Source organism: Myxine glutinosa, chromosome 7, assembly GCF_964187855.1.
Source record: "Myxine glutinosa chromosome 7, kmMyxGlut1.1, whole genome shotgun sequence".
NCBI classification, from domain to species: domain Eukaryota; kingdom Metazoa; phylum Chordata; class Myxini; order Myxiniformes; family Myxinidae; genus Myxine; species Myxine glutinosa.
Window position 1 is genome coordinate 28,526,312 of NC_136267.1, and position 15,580 is coordinate 28,541,891.

Consider the following 15,580-nt stretch of genomic DNA (forward strand, 5'->3'; position numbering starts at 1 on the left):
ATGCCTCCGGCCACTTTCGGGGGTGAAGTAATTACTGCCATTACCTTCCCTTATATTTGCCCTCATTTCAAATACTAGGGCATTGCCCGTACTATATCTATATCTAAAATTATATCCCCCCCCTCTATTTACATGAAATGGTTTGGTCCAAAGCGAACGGCTTGCGAGTACGGTGACAATCCCCCCCCTCTATTTACATGCAATGGTTTGGTCCAAAGCGAACGGCTTCCGGAGTTTGGTAAAGAAATCGCCATCGCGTGCACAAACGCGCAGGAAAGCGAATGAATCGCAAATTCGGTTTTATTAGTTTTAAAACATAGTTTAACGCCAACATAGTTTGCAAACGTGAAATAAATGAATACGCTCTCAAATGTGCCATCCGAGGCAGAGTGTGTCCTCCACGTTCGGCACACGCGATCGTTCGCTGCTCTCTGATTGGTTGAATCGTTTTTTGGACATAGCTCGGTAAGTAATTGTCCGATTAATATGAAACCTTGAAAAGGCACATCCTCGGGTCCCCAGCAATATACCTGGCAAGTTAAAAGTATATCGGACCCGTGGTTGTCGAGAAACAGCGGTCACAGACAAACAAACGTACAGACGTACAAACGTACAGAGATTACTGGAATTATAGATAGATGTTAATGTTTCTATTTCGCCTGAGCAACGCCAAGTACTCGAACTATAAACACTTATACTTTACTCATAGATTATATACTTTACTTATATTGATTATATACTTTACTCAGGGTAAAAATACAAATACAACTTTGTGAGGGGGGTAACATAGGCTATGTGGCCGAGGCCTCATGCAATGGTGTGGGGAGTTGGGGGAGGGGCGTATATTATCTATGTAAATGTGTACTGTGTAGCGCCACCTGGTTTTGGTGGCAGAGGGTATTATAATTTCCTTCTTTACCTGTGCAACACTGAGGTTAAAACACTCTTCGCACGGGTTAATTTTTCCTCCTTCTCTTCTCCCCCTCCCCCCAAAACGGAGGGGCCTGTCAAAGCTACCCCCTCCCCCCTCCCAAAATATGTATGTGTAGTATATATTTTCCCTCCCACCTCCCCTCACCTTACCCTCCCCCTAACACTCCCACCACTCCCTTCCTCTCCCCTCCCCCACTTGCCTCCACCCCCTGGCAATGCCGGGTATGCAGCTAGTTATTGATGTATATTGTATATATGCCACCTCAAGTTTGACAGGATTTCTGTCGCAGAGGTAACGTACTTGCCTTTAAACCGTATAGTTTGTGTTTAATTGTCATCCTGCAATGATAAACTGTCGAATGACCATCCGAGGGACGTCCCAGTGATGCAACAGGCTGCGTTGTTGGCATTAATGTGGACATTAATGTATAGATATTAATGACATTAATGTGGGGGTCCTATCTATTAGCATTCGCTGGTGGATATATCAAAAAAATCAAAGAGGCCTAGTGGGTTTTTTTTGGAGAGTCGGTGAGTTATCAGTTCTAATTTTTGCCAAAATTAGCTCCATGCAATCAAGTGTGAGGACTATTCAACTAGTTTGTTAGACTTGGATAAAAAACTTTCCCGACTGACCACACAAGAAGGTGAGATTTATTGAGGTTTTTAAAGTAGTGATATTTGTCGTAGTTATAGCCGTAGCAGCAACACAGACAAGTCCTTTTTATGAGTCTTGGAGAATCGCAAGAACCTTGACGGAAAACCTTTTGAACTGCCTCAATACACACAACGTCCAAAATATTCAAACTTTTTGTGTTGAATCAGCAGTTGTCCAAAAAAAAAAAAATGTATGGACCAAAATCATTAATTTATATTCTTCAGTAGTCATGGTTAAAATAAATAAATAAACAAATAAATAAAAACTTCAAATAGCCTTACACGTCCATTTTCTATCTTCTTTAAAAATGATTTAAAATCTATTTATTGTATTGGAGGGTCCAATTTCCACTGCTGTGCATTGGCCAAATGGGAATCATTTATAAAGAGCAAGGATCTTCTTCTTTTTTTCCTGCTTATCCAGGCTGCGGAAACTAGCTAACGAGCCGGGCCAACCCAGGCAACAGCTACACATCAGTAAGATGGTAGTATCCACATTAACTACAGTTAACTGTAGTAATGCTTAATGAACTACAGTTCTACAGTGCTGTACAATCTTTGCAGTTATTGTAATAAACAGTTGAGTACAGTAAGAATAAATTAGCCAATGTCATTTAGATTGTGTTCCCTTTTCCTTTTTCAGTTTAATGGAGAGGAGTGGTCCGAATTTAAATGGCAACAGGTTAATTCGGTTGAGGAATTTTAAAAAAACAAAACAAAAAAAAAACCTTTATTGGCCATTTCTCCCCACAAAGCGGGGGTTGGCCTTTTTCGGGCACCGTGGTTGTTGTTGTTTTTTTTGGTCCCCTTTTTGAAGCAATGTTTTACGGCCGGATGCCCTTCCTGCCGCCAACCCTGTTTGTCGCCTTTTACGACAAACAGGGAATTACCAGTGAACTGGTACTCAATTAGCCGACCTCGGAAGGATGACAGGCTGAGGAATGGGAATCCTCAGTTGAGGAATGGGAAATGAAAAACATTACGCTGTCATAATAACTTTGGATTTGATAAGACTGAATAGCAAAAGTTTGCGAACATATCTCACTGTAATCTGGTCGATGGAAGAAAAAGTGATATCACTTCCTCAATAAAAGGGGATGGAGGGAAGAAGAAGAGTAGGCAGTGAAAAAAAGGTTGTGATAGATCTGCCTGATGGAGAGAATGTGAAGGGAAATGTGGCGGACCAGGCAGCCACTCTCAATCGTGACCCTCAAGGACTGGACAAGATGGATGTGGGAAGAACCTCGGCGGGTTGTGATAGCGAGTGAGCAGCAGATACGAGTTGCAGGATCGGGCCTGCTCTGGGCCTACAAGGACCGTGCTTGCCGCGCTCACTGGGACATCACCGTTGGGCAGACTTTGTGTCACGACAATTTTCTACCAGAGGCTGAGGCAGTGGTTGTTCATTACCATCGCTGGTTGATGATGATTTGAGGCAATAACTTTTCGGAGGTTGACTTCAGGAACGAATAAATAAAAGTGTTGATTCATTATGTTCAAGTTGATTCCATTATATTGAAATGCAAATGCCTTGGTCTTGCTAAAGTTTGTGTCACTGTCCCAACTCCAGACTTGGATTGTAATGTTGCTACCTTAAAGGTCCACAGACACGGAATCTCACTCAAAATGCATTTGATGAGTGATTCATCCAAAATGAGTTTTTTTTTATGGTGAATTCAAATATGGCATTGATTTTTTGTTATATTCACTCTGAAACATTAAAAATGAAAGAAAACCGAACCACTTGGGAACGCCCCTAAAAATTCTGCCCCATACCTCAAAGCCGATGACGTAATCCATGTGACGTCACCTCCAGAACGCAGCTCGCTCGCAAGCATGGTCCACGTGCATTTGCTTGATACAAATCAAACACTTATTTTAACTCCAATTTACATTCTGTTTCCACTTTTAGTGAGAAGTAGTGGTCCGTGCAACCATTCATAAACTTTATTTGGTGCAAATCGGATAATTTTTAGCCGAGTTACCTCAGACCGTGAGTTGTTATTTATATAATTCACACATAGTTGAATATGTGCAGGCCGCTCCATGGAGCGACCTTGCGGGCTTATCAACGAGGCGAGGCGTGACACACGTGTCTCAGCATACCTCAGATCAAGATCAAGCAAATCAAAAGTAGAGTATGTACAAATTACACGGAATGGATCGTGGGCCGAAGCATAGCGAATCGAGATGGCATGGACTTCGTTCTGGAGATGACGTCACCGGTCACGTGACCTGCGGTTCGCTGAACTCCACTTTTTTGAGGGGCGGGGTATAGCATGTTGTGAAAAACACTACAAATGTTCAAAATATTGGTCTAATTATCCCATTGTTGATTTTAAAAAAGAAACATGGGTGATTTCTTCACTAGGAAGGTCAAGTTAATATATAAATAACCAGAAACTTTTGAATTACATGGGACCTTTAAGGAAATTATCTGTTTGAATAATCCTTAAAAAAAAAAAGTCAGACTGTTGTTTTTAGCTATTGAATGAGCTTAAGGCGAGATCAATATTGAGTCAAGAAAATTCAAAGTGACTTTAAAGACGTTAGACAAATAAATTTTATGAGATGCAGATAGGGATGGGAATACACTCTGGACATGGGGATAATCAATACCTGAGCAAGGCAGTGGATTTGTCATACTGATGACATTATTTCAATTGTCTTTAACTAGGGCATTGCCCGTACTATATCTATATCTAAAATTATATCCCCCCCCTCTATTTACATGAAATGGTTTGGTCCAAAGCGAACGGCTTGCGAGTACGGTGACAATCCCCCCCCTCTATTTACATGCAATGGTTTGGTCCAAAGCGAACGGCTTCCGGAGTTTGGTAAAGAAATCGCCATCGCGTGCACAAACGCGCAGGAAAGCGAATGAATCGCAAATTCGGTTTTATTAGTTTTAAAACATAGTTTAACGCCAACATAGTTTGCAAACGTGAAATAAATGAATACGCTCTCAAATGTGCCATCCGAGGCAGAGTGTGTCCGCCACGTTCGGCACACGCGATCGTTCGCTGCTCTCTGATTGGTTGAATCGTTTTTTGGACATAGCTCGGTAAGTAATTGTCCGATTAATATGAAACCTTGAAAAGGCACATCCTCGGGTCCCCAGCAATATACCTGGCAAGTTTAAAGTATATCGGACCCGTGGTTGTCGAGAAACAGCGGTCACAGACACACAGACACACAGACACACAGAGATTACTGGAATTATAGATAGATGTGGAGATAATCTATGATTGTTTGAACTTATGGGTTTTTTTTTTTTTTGTGTACTCGGCTTGTCGCAGGGTTTGTTTTTTCCCTATTCTTTTGTTTGGTCTAAAATTGCTGAATAAAATCCATAGCAGCTAATAGTTGGCACCAGGACCACTTGATTGTTGCCAACCCACCACACGACACCCCTGACAGATCATCTCCGCTGCTCGATGAAAATCGATTTACAAAAGCAAGACTGTCAAATTCGGCATCAAGTCGTATATTTACTTCACCTATTAAAGGAAAACGTCTGATGCAGCAAGTTACCTTGCGGTTCCCAGGCCAGAGCTTGCACAGTGGAGTGAACATCAAACTGACCGGTGTTGTACCACTGGAAAGGAAGATTCTGCAAGAAGATATGCAAAGAAAAAGGAGTGAAAACATATTAAACAACCCGGCTTGCACATGAGGAGCCACAACCTGGACCGTGGCGCCTTCTATTGGTCAAAATTAGAACTACCTCCCATGAGATTATATTCATTCCAGACTCGGGATTATAAACCTACCTCATGTCAAATATAATTTGCAATCACGTTAAAGTCCTCTCCCATCCTTTCCTTTCCTTCCCGCCCCCCCCCCCCCCAACCTCCCCAAGGTATTCATATTTGTTATGTGGCTTTTCACAACAAGTCATCCTTTTTTCAAAATAAGAAATATGAATGGTAACCAAGTATATAGTCACGTTTCTGAAAACCAAAATTATGTTCCCCATGGTTGGGTATTTCAACTCTCACCGACTTTCGATTCCCGTGAAACGTGGGGAATGGGTCAAAAATGCAGACTCTGTTTCCATAAGATGCTGCAATCTGAAATGAAAAATAACGACAACATTAAAACGTTACATTGAAAAACCAAAGATTAATCGGTGCGTAGATCTGACATGCTTCCTGCCATCCACAAAATGACTACTTCTAATACCATCTGGTTTTCCGACCGTCTGTCTGTGATCAATTCTTGTTACCGTGATAACTTCTGAAACACTGAAGGGGATTTTTTTTTTCAACCAAACTTGGTACGAATGTGCATTATGATGAAAAAACGAATTGATTAAATTTGGGGTTCAAAGCGTCAAAGGTCACGTGACCTTTTGCTGAAAGCAGATTTTAATTCCTGGGACAACTTGTGAACCGTTAAATCGATTTTATGGAGGAATTTTATCCAACGCTGGTTTTAGTGCAAAGCAGACTGGGCAGTTGCCCAGGAGCCTCCATAAAACTGTTTTGAAAAAGAGCTTGAGCTTTCGGCACGACGCAGAGTATAGAAGATGAAATTTTTCAAGAGGTAGACTTCGCCAAACTCATCAATGACTTTTCTAGTCACAAGGCTTGTAAAGGGCCTGCTCTTTTACTTGATTGATGGTATGGTATACCGTCATGTAAACTGTAGTTGCTGTATGTACACTACAAAAATGGTGGTGTTCTTACCTCAGTTGTCTGTCATGCTCTTGTTCAGTTTGTATGTTATTTCTGTATCTGCAAGCATATATTCTAAAATACTCAATAAAATCTGTATACGATGCAGATTTGTGTTCTGAATGATGAAAAGTTATGTTAATGTTATGCTCACAAGTCCATACTGTAGTAGACACACAGACTGTAATACAAAGATGAACCAATTCAATTTTGGATTGAACTTTTTGAAAATCATTTTGCAGACCATAACTCGAGTTAGAAACTTCTGATGTTGCCCTCTCCTCTCCTTTTTTTCAAGAGACGTTTAATTGAGATCAAAGGTAACAGTGGTTTGACATGTAATGTAGGCGGAGGCACGTCCATCGACGTACTCACATCAACTTCTACGACTTTATATTTATCTCCACCCACCTAAGGTGGACGGAAGCTGTTTTCACCCATGTCTGTCTGATTTTTAATGCAATTGGCTTGTGTTCAACAATCCCATTAATTTAGAGTCACAAGTACATGTAATACCCAAATGACAGGTTGGCTGTTGTTGCTTGTAATTGACTTGTTGCCATGTGCAATGTTAAAGCCTGAATCACCTGTCAGCTTTTACAAAATAGCATATACTCGGTGAAAAGCCCGTCAAATGACGGGTGCACAAAACTGAACACAACACAGAGGATTATCGGAAACTTCAAGAAATCGGAAACGGTACCTGGTGTTGTCGTTTTTTAAATTTTTGTTAGCATTTTTTGTGAAACCATAATCATGTGCATTTGCGGTCGAAAACATTTTAAACTTTAAAGTTTTTCCTCTATGAATCAGGAACCACCGGAAACTTATAACCTATCCTCCTTTTCCCCATTGAAACAATGGCACGGCATACATTCGCGAGATTTTCACAAAACACTACCGTAAACAAAGGAAATCAAAACTAAGAACCACTAGACACACACCTTCCCATGATGTCCTGAGCAATCCACACTTTCAACAAGCAGGTTACCATGCCCTGATCCAGAAATTATCTGCACTCTCTCAAAGTCTCCTCCCAGAATGACCAGGTCGCATCCAGATCCGTACACCTGACGGGGCGCATAAGGGTTAACAGGTGTGAGCACGTGTATCAATTCTGCAGAGACATTTACATGCAAGTTGAGATTAAGCAAGTTGAGATTTAAAGGAGTGAGATAGTGATAGTGAAATATAGACCAAATGGTTTATTGCAAATATGTTAGAATTTTATCAGACACTCCAGTTAAAACATTTGCATTCGGCATTTTTTTTCCCCCACAAACCAAATAAATTTATAAAGAGATGAAAGAGATGAAGAGACCTGTGATAAAAGGAGAGTACATGCTGTTACAAAAACTTGGCAATAAGCTGTTGTCTCATTCATATCGACACAAACAAAAGCTAAAAAACAAACAGGTCATCAACATACATTGGCCTGCAAAAGTATTCAACCCCTACTGGGAAAGCCACATTTGAATTTGGAATTATGTAGAAACCATTTTTCCAAATTAACTTTTTTATTCATAAGTGAAGAGGTCAAAATAACCACCGTTATAGTTGAAGGAGGTTACATGCCAGGAAAACTTGCAAAAACAAGTACAAATAAAAATTCACCGATTGCAAAAGTATTTGGCCCTTTGGTTAGTACTTGGTGGAAGCACCTTTTGCAGCAATGATGATACGAGTCTTTTGGGGTAGCTGTAGGTCTCTAACAGATTTTCACAATGAAAAGGTGGGGGAGAGGGGGGGGGGGTTAACACAAGGTGGCAGGGGGAGGGGGGGGGGGTTTATGGCCGGATGCCCTTCCCGACGCCAACCATTATAGTCGCCTCTTGCGACACGCAGGGATACGGTGTACCTATTCTAAACCGGGGTACACACCAGTAGGTCTGGCCTATCAGTGGGATACAAAACGTAAACTGTTGAGCCTCACAGGGGTATGTGCTCAACTAGTTTTCAATGTGTCAATGTGTTTTTGTCTACCTTTTCTCCTCATTCTGTCAGTCTGTAAGGCTGTTGCCCTCTCGTTTTGTGCATACACTCCTGTAGAAAAATAGTACTGAGCTCACTTCAAGATCAAGGAGGCTAGAAAAGATTAAATGCATTTCGTTAATAAATCATGCTGCACATCCAAATGACTTGAAGCTAAATATTAAACTTCAAAGTCTACATCTTTATGTGCAGAGAAGACAGTAATGTATTAACGTGAGCAATTTCCACGATGTCTGGAATGTGTGTGATGAAAGTGCAAGTTAAGCAGTGACTTCACAAAGGCAGTCCCAACCATGTACATTTTTCAACTGAAAGTTTTTTTTATTCTTACATTTATATCGTCACACAGACCTGAACAAAGAACCTTCCAAATTGCCTTGAGGTCCAATGAAGTCAGAATCAGGAAATGAGAGAGTGGGGGAAAGATTGCTCCTGGAGATGATCGTAAATCGGCTTACACTATGCTTCCCGTTTCGATGATACTGCACATCGTTGTTTGAAACTTTGGTGGTTTGAATATTTCAGAACAAGGTATCAGCATTAAAAGTAGAGTAGAAAACTCACAATCGTATACCTAATTGTTTTACATAAAAACTCAACTGCTGATCAAGGAGATCATCAAGCTGAATTCTTAATCATACCAAACCCAGGCAATAAATTGACAAATTTATCGATTTTTGAAAACGTGAGTGAATATTAGAAAGAATCTCTCGATAATGCAAGCAATCTCTGTGTGTCTGTGTGTCTGTCTGTGTGTATGCCTGTGACCGCTGTTTCTCGACAACCACTGGTCCGATCTAAGTGAAACTTGCCAGGTATATTGCTGGGGACCTGAGGATGTGACTTTTCAAGGTTTGCTATTAATCGGACAAGTGGTTACCAAGTTATGGCCATATATTTAGCAAACACATACGTCTTGTACGTGAACGAAGGAACAGCGAAGGACGAGAGCGAAGGACGAGAGCGAAGGAACGGCGAAGGACGAGAGCGAAGACCGAAGGAACGATGAAAGTTTTAATTTTTCTTTGCACGTACGGTCAAGCTACAGCGAAGGAACCGCGTGTGTGTTTGTTGTTCTCTTCTCTTTATGCTTTTCCTTGCGATGAAATTGCAAAATGGCAATATATGTTGGCGCTAATTGAAGAATTGGCCATTAAAACTAATTTGCGATTAATCATAATTGCGATATGCGAACTTCCGGACAGTGAGGCCTTATTTTTGGTACGTACGTCAACGTACGTATGTCCACGTACTTACCTCCCCGCACGTACGGGCACGCACTAGTATTGTATTGTTTTGGCAAGCTCCAAAATATACAAATTTGTCCTCATTGAAAATGTCTTGACAAGTTGGCAACCATGTCGGTCCTCGAAGTGACTCACAATCCACGGTACAATGCATCCCAAAATAGACAACTTGGTGCAAGTCGATTTGTAATGGAAACCAAATTATGTCCATTCATGTCCACATCCAAAAGTCGACGAGATTCTTCAATAAAGCTCCAAACTGGAAAGAATCACGAAATATTTAAATCAAAAATTGCACTATCCAAGTGGAGTATCGAGGATTATTTAGGAACCAAACAAAACTAGAATGGCACGCGGTAGAGCGCAATCCTCCGCCAGACTGGACAGTTTAGGTTTTGTATTCCACTGATAGGCCTGATTTGCTCCAGACCTGAATCGGCTTGTTCTTGACACCTACCCAACTCAACCACCAAGCTTTGTCAAAGTCCACAACTTTTTGACAGATTCATGCTATATCGTTTTCGGCCCTATTTCTCAATGGTGAAGAATCACTTTAAAAATTATCGTATCCAGATACAGATCTTCACCAAAATCTAATCAATTCATCCTTGTCACACACCCAAACTGTCCACCAAGTTTTGTCTGAATCCGTTCATAATCTTTTGAGATGCCCTGCTCACAGACAGACAGACAAACAGACAAACAGGCAAACAAACAAAGAAAGGGGTGAAAATATAAGCTCCGTTCTCCTTCGTTGGCGGAAGTAAAAAGACAATCTTCAATGTTACTCACCGACCCTAACCTCCCACCTCACATGGCCATATGCAAGCTCACCCCTGACCCCTCTCATTCTTTTGACTCAAAATTATTTTTCACATTATACAACTGTTAACTCAGCATTGATGTCAAGCAGCTAGCTGTTGCACATAATATAATCATATTCTGATGTTGCAACAGAAAATGTGGTGCTTACAAATGTCAACGTGCAATCAGCATGTGGCAATAGAGATGCTTTATTGCAATGAGCAACCTGGCCGAGTAGATGCTCCAATAACGTCGAAGTTTAACAATAAAGCAAATGTTGAACCTCTTGTAAAGGTATGCAAATCGTTGGGCTTCAGGATTGGGAGAGCACCATAATTATCTCTACTGTCTGCATAAATATATAATGTATGGCCCCATCGATTAGTTTCTTAAACAGCCGCTTACAGCTGTTTATGACATTAAACAAATTTTTTGGGAGAAATCCCAACATCCGTGAGGTAAGTTTTACTTACAGAACTCAGGGAAGATCTACTGTAATCTATATACCCCACAAGGGTTGGGTTAATAACGTGCTATCAAAAACCCGAGGCGAATTACTTACTTCCGCGGTTGGTAGCTCATCATGCTCATCATGCTCAATACACCGCTCATCATGGAATCATGAACCATACACCGCTTCAATCGATTAACGCACTTGTATGTGTACTGTCCCAGGCTTCAGGATTTGCTATGTAAATTTTGGGGACATGTAATTTGGAGTTGGGGGCGGTTGAGAGTGATGACATGGCCGGTGAGGGGGATGGAATGTGGGCCAGTGTCTTGTGGGTGGCGTGTGTTTATGTGTATAGGTGTTGTGTTTCCATGTGGTCGTGAGAATGGAAACAAACTGGAGTGTGAGTGATGACAATTGTTTTTTTTGTGAAGTATGTGATTTAAATTTGAACGGGGATTTCACAATGGCAGGCTATGGCAACTCTTTGTAACATCTTTTATGGAAACGTGTTGGAAAATTGAATGGCAGCGGGGGAAGAAATGTGTTTGGGGATTTTGTGGGTGGGGAAAGTGTGGGTGTGTCCACAGGTACAGATCAAGCTCTGAGGAGCAATGCCTGCGGCCCTCCTCTGCAGCAATTCCCCCTGGCAGCCAGTGGTATCTGGAAATTGGAGCTCGTCGGTGGAGGGTCTGTTTGGGCGCCTTGGGGTAAGGGAGACTCCCGACGACCCGTGTAGCAGCGCTGAGGCAGGAGGCCACGGCGCCTGGAGTGTGGAGACCAGTCACCGGCAGGGTAACGGCGGAAAGGGCTGTTTGACTGTCACGGGGTCAAGAGGTAATGGGGGGGGGGGGCAATGAATTTGTGAGTCAAGTGACTTGTTTTGGGGACTGCGGGCACCACAGCTTGAAGCGCCCCCACCATCTTACTGGTGCGGTACCTCCCCGCTGCCTAGTTGAGAGAAATGAATGCACACACGAATATGACATCTATGTCATGGTCCTGCAGGGGGGTGAATAAGTAATTGCAATGATTTGGTGTCTAAAGATCTATGGAATGTGTATGAGTGGTTAAGGGGTTTGTGTTGCATGAATGTGGGCGAAATCGACTGAGCCATGTCACTCACCTGTAACACCTGGACAGGGCCCGCGGAAATTTAGGGGTGCATTGGGATGGCCCCACAGGTAACGTTGCGTCTTGTGGCATCCACGGGGGATGCGGTCTGTAGACTGGGGTTTGTACAAATTTTCTAGAGTTTTTGAGTAAGGTAAGGTTTGTGGTTAAGTTAGTTTTGCGTGTTGTTGTTCATTTCCTCCCTCCGCAGGAACGACGAATCAAAATGATTGTACATATTTGAATGATTGTTAAGGGGATTAGCATGTTAAGGAGAACAGGTAATTAGCTCCGGCTCACTTCCCACAGCGCTCCTGCTTTATTTCATAGGCTAATTAAGTGTGAGACAGTAAGTGTTAAGACTGGAATGGTAGCGCCTGCAGTGAACCTAGCAGGGGCTATGGTTCCAGGGAGGGGGAAAAGGGGGGGGGCTGTGTTATGAATCTGGGTAGAGGAATATCTACAGCCAGGTAGATCTGAATAGGTATCATGCTTCGTCTGTCGGGATAGCGAATCTACCTGTAATAAGTTCTGTGTTTTAGGCGGTTTGTCGGGGTAAGTGTATACCTGTGAACATACAAGGATGTTCGTGTGTTAAATAGTTGTAGGAACTAAGATAAGACCCCTGTGTGTTAGACCTGGTGATCATACCTGTGTCCCTTATGGCAACACACTCATATAGACACTTAGATAGGTCCTTAGTGCACAACAGTAATTAAATTCCCTCCCCTTACAATGACTGACCGGAAAAAACAGCGGGAAGCGGCTGCATACAACGCCACCATGGCACCAAACATCGAGCAAGGCTGGGAGCCACGCCCAGGAGGACTGTTGATTGGCCAGGGGGAGGGGGCAAGCAACACCACAGGACGCCGATTGGCAGAATAGGGGAGGAAGAGGGATTGGTCAATAGGAGGGACAGAGAACTGCCCCATGATTGGAGGGAAAAGAAGGACTTGTGGTTGGCCACGAGAATGGCATGACATGGAGGGCGGGAAGCACTCCGCCAATGGGAGGACACCAGCGCGGTGAGAAGATTCTGGAAGACGAGGATCACCGAGCTGGTTGGAGAGAGAAAGAACTGACGTCACAGGGCGAGTGATAAAACTGCTGGCTCGCCGGCATTTCTCTCTCTTCCCTTTCCCTCTCTGCGCTGGACTCTTGGAGATCTCTTGGCGCTCGGAGCTCTTGACAGGTTTCTTCCCTAGTGGTCGTTGGCGTCTTCTTCCCGGGGGTTCTTCGTGGTGCGTTTGGTGCTTTTGGTGCTTCCCTGGGTTATTCGTGGTGCATTTGGTGCACTTGGTGCTGGTGGTGTTCTTGTCGTGGTGCTTGGAGGTTGGAGTGAGGCGTGGTGCTGCGAGCGGACGGGACCTCGTGTGCGACTGACGCCACGGGCGTGGGCGAAGCAGACAGAGGCTGTCTTCGCGCCAGCTCGGAGGCGGATGGAGCCGCGTTGGACGACGGACACCACTGCAGACAGATAAGACGCGTCCACAACACGATGGGACATTTATTTTATTCGTTCTCCCCTTTGTCCTGTTGTTAAGTCTGGTGCGGGGACGTCCCGATTAGGACATTTATTTATCGCAGCGTTTTCCTGTCCCGAGATATATAAAATAAATCCTTGTATTATTTTCTTTGACATTCCAAAATCCTGTGTTCGTTTGAGTTAATCCCTTGCAGGATCGGAGCTGCCGTGAGAACGCTACAGATAAGCGCTTGCAGCTTCTTCCTCTTCCTTCTTCCTCCCGCGCTTTATGTAGTTGAATCCGCATTGATCGTTGCCTCGGAGTTAAAGCCCGTTTGGTCATCCGCGAGCCCTGGTATTAACCGAGGGATTCGCGCGACAATATCTTGTTCACAGACAGACAGACAGACAGAGACAAACAGACAGAGACAAACAGACAGGGGTGAAAACATAACCTCCATCCACCTTTGGTGGCAGAGGTAAAAAAAACGAAATGGGTCATTGTACGGGATAAAAAACAAAATGGTCACTATATTGATAAAAACCAAAATTGGTCACTGTATTGTTAAAGATAAAATTGGTTACTGTACAGGATAAAAAGCAAAATGTGTTACTGTATGGGATAAAGAGACAAAATGGGTCACTGTATAGGATAAAAAGACAAAATGGGTCACTGTATGGGATAAAAAGACAAAATGGGTCACAGCATGGGCTAAAAAGACAAAATGGGTCACTGTACAAAAACAAACAACAACATGCATTTTACGGCCATTTTCCCTGCTCGAGCGGGGGTTAGCCTTGCGGTCCCCATGACAATCTTCTCCATCTTGCCCTATTTTCTGCATCTCTCCTTGTTAACCCCCTTGCCCGCATTTCTTCTTCCACCATCTTTAACAAAGTTTTTCTCGGTCTTCCCCGTCCTCTCCTTCCTTCTACATTCATTTCCATCACTCTTCTCAACCAGTCACTTTCATCCTTCCTCAAAACATGACCAAACCATCTCAAACTGTTTCTCTTCACAGCATCAATCACAGGCTCTATTCCCATCATCTTTCGCAATTCATCATTTGTCTTCCTCTCTCTCAACGATACTCCGCACATCCACCGAACCATTCGCATTTCCACCCTTTCCAACCTTCGTTGCTGCTCTACGTTCATTACCCATGTCTCGCTCCCATAAATCATAACACTTCTCACACATGCAGTATACACCTTTCCCTTCAGCTTCAACGACACTCCCCTCCTCATCAGCACGCCACTCAGTTCCCAAAACTTCTTCCATGCACATCTCACTCTAGCAACCGTTGCCGAGTCTGATCCACCTTCTCCATTCAGCATGTCTCCGAGGTAGCAAAATGTTTTCACACCTTCCAGTTTCACGCCGTCTCCAAGATCCAACTCAACATTTCCTCCATCTGCAGCTCCCTCTGTGCACACTTACATTTGAATGTAGCTGCCACACTGGTTAATGACCTTCTCAGACCACTACATTTTTGATGAACCCACTCAGCGCACATTGAACATTGAATGGAGTTCACTCCGACACACTTCCTGCACACAGCACAGGGCCACTTCCCAGTTCTTTCCACCTCACCACATGCTTTACCACTTGCCATCACCTTCGTCTTTCCGATATTCACCTTCAGACCTTTTGTCTCCATACATTCCTTCCACTTGTTCATCTTTTCCTTCAGTCCATCCATACTTTCCACAATCAACAGCAGATCATCTGCATACAACAACTCCCACGGTAAACCCTCCTTTACGTAAACCCTCCTTTTTCTTTCCTGGAAGTCCTTGCAGTGTTCATATATTTTATACCTCTCCCACATCCCCCAAAGCCCTCTCCCTCCCACAGTTCTCTCGATGTCCCTGCTCTCAAATGTTGTGTTTGTGTCCTTCCCCCTCTCTCCGTATCTTTTCTACCGCTCCCCTTATTTTGTGTTTTATGTGTCGGTTTGACTTTTTGTGTGATTAATGTTAGCTAATTAGGTCACTGTATGGGATAAGACAAAATGGGTCACTGTACAAGATAAAAAGACAAAATGGGTCACTGTACAAGATAAAAAGACAAAATGGGTCACAGTATGGGATAAAGACAAAATGGGTCACTGTACAAGATAAAAAGACAAAATGGTTCACTGTATGGGATAAAACAACAAAACTGGTCAACGTACGGGATAAAAACCAAATTGGTCAATGCACGGGATAAAACAACAAAATTGGTCACTGTACG

General features: G+C 43.1%; 1 protein-coding gene across 1 annotated transcript in view; it reads right to left on the bottom strand.

The window, feature by feature from the left end:
• LOC137430717 (dmX-like protein 2) overlaps positions 1-15,580 on the bottom strand; it is a 79,179-nt gene that overhangs the window by 53,182 nt on the left and 10,417 nt on the right. The window contains exons 2-4 of the mRNA XM_078782658.1: positions 7,214-7,339; positions 5,592-5,663; positions 5,125-5,203 (exon numbers count right to left, since the gene is read on the bottom strand). Coding sequence (XP_078638784.1) covers positions 5,125-5,203; positions 5,592-5,663; positions 7,214-7,339 — 277 coding nt within the window. The remainder of the gene's footprint in view (positions 1-5,124; positions 5,204-5,591; positions 5,664-7,213; positions 7,340-15,580) is intronic.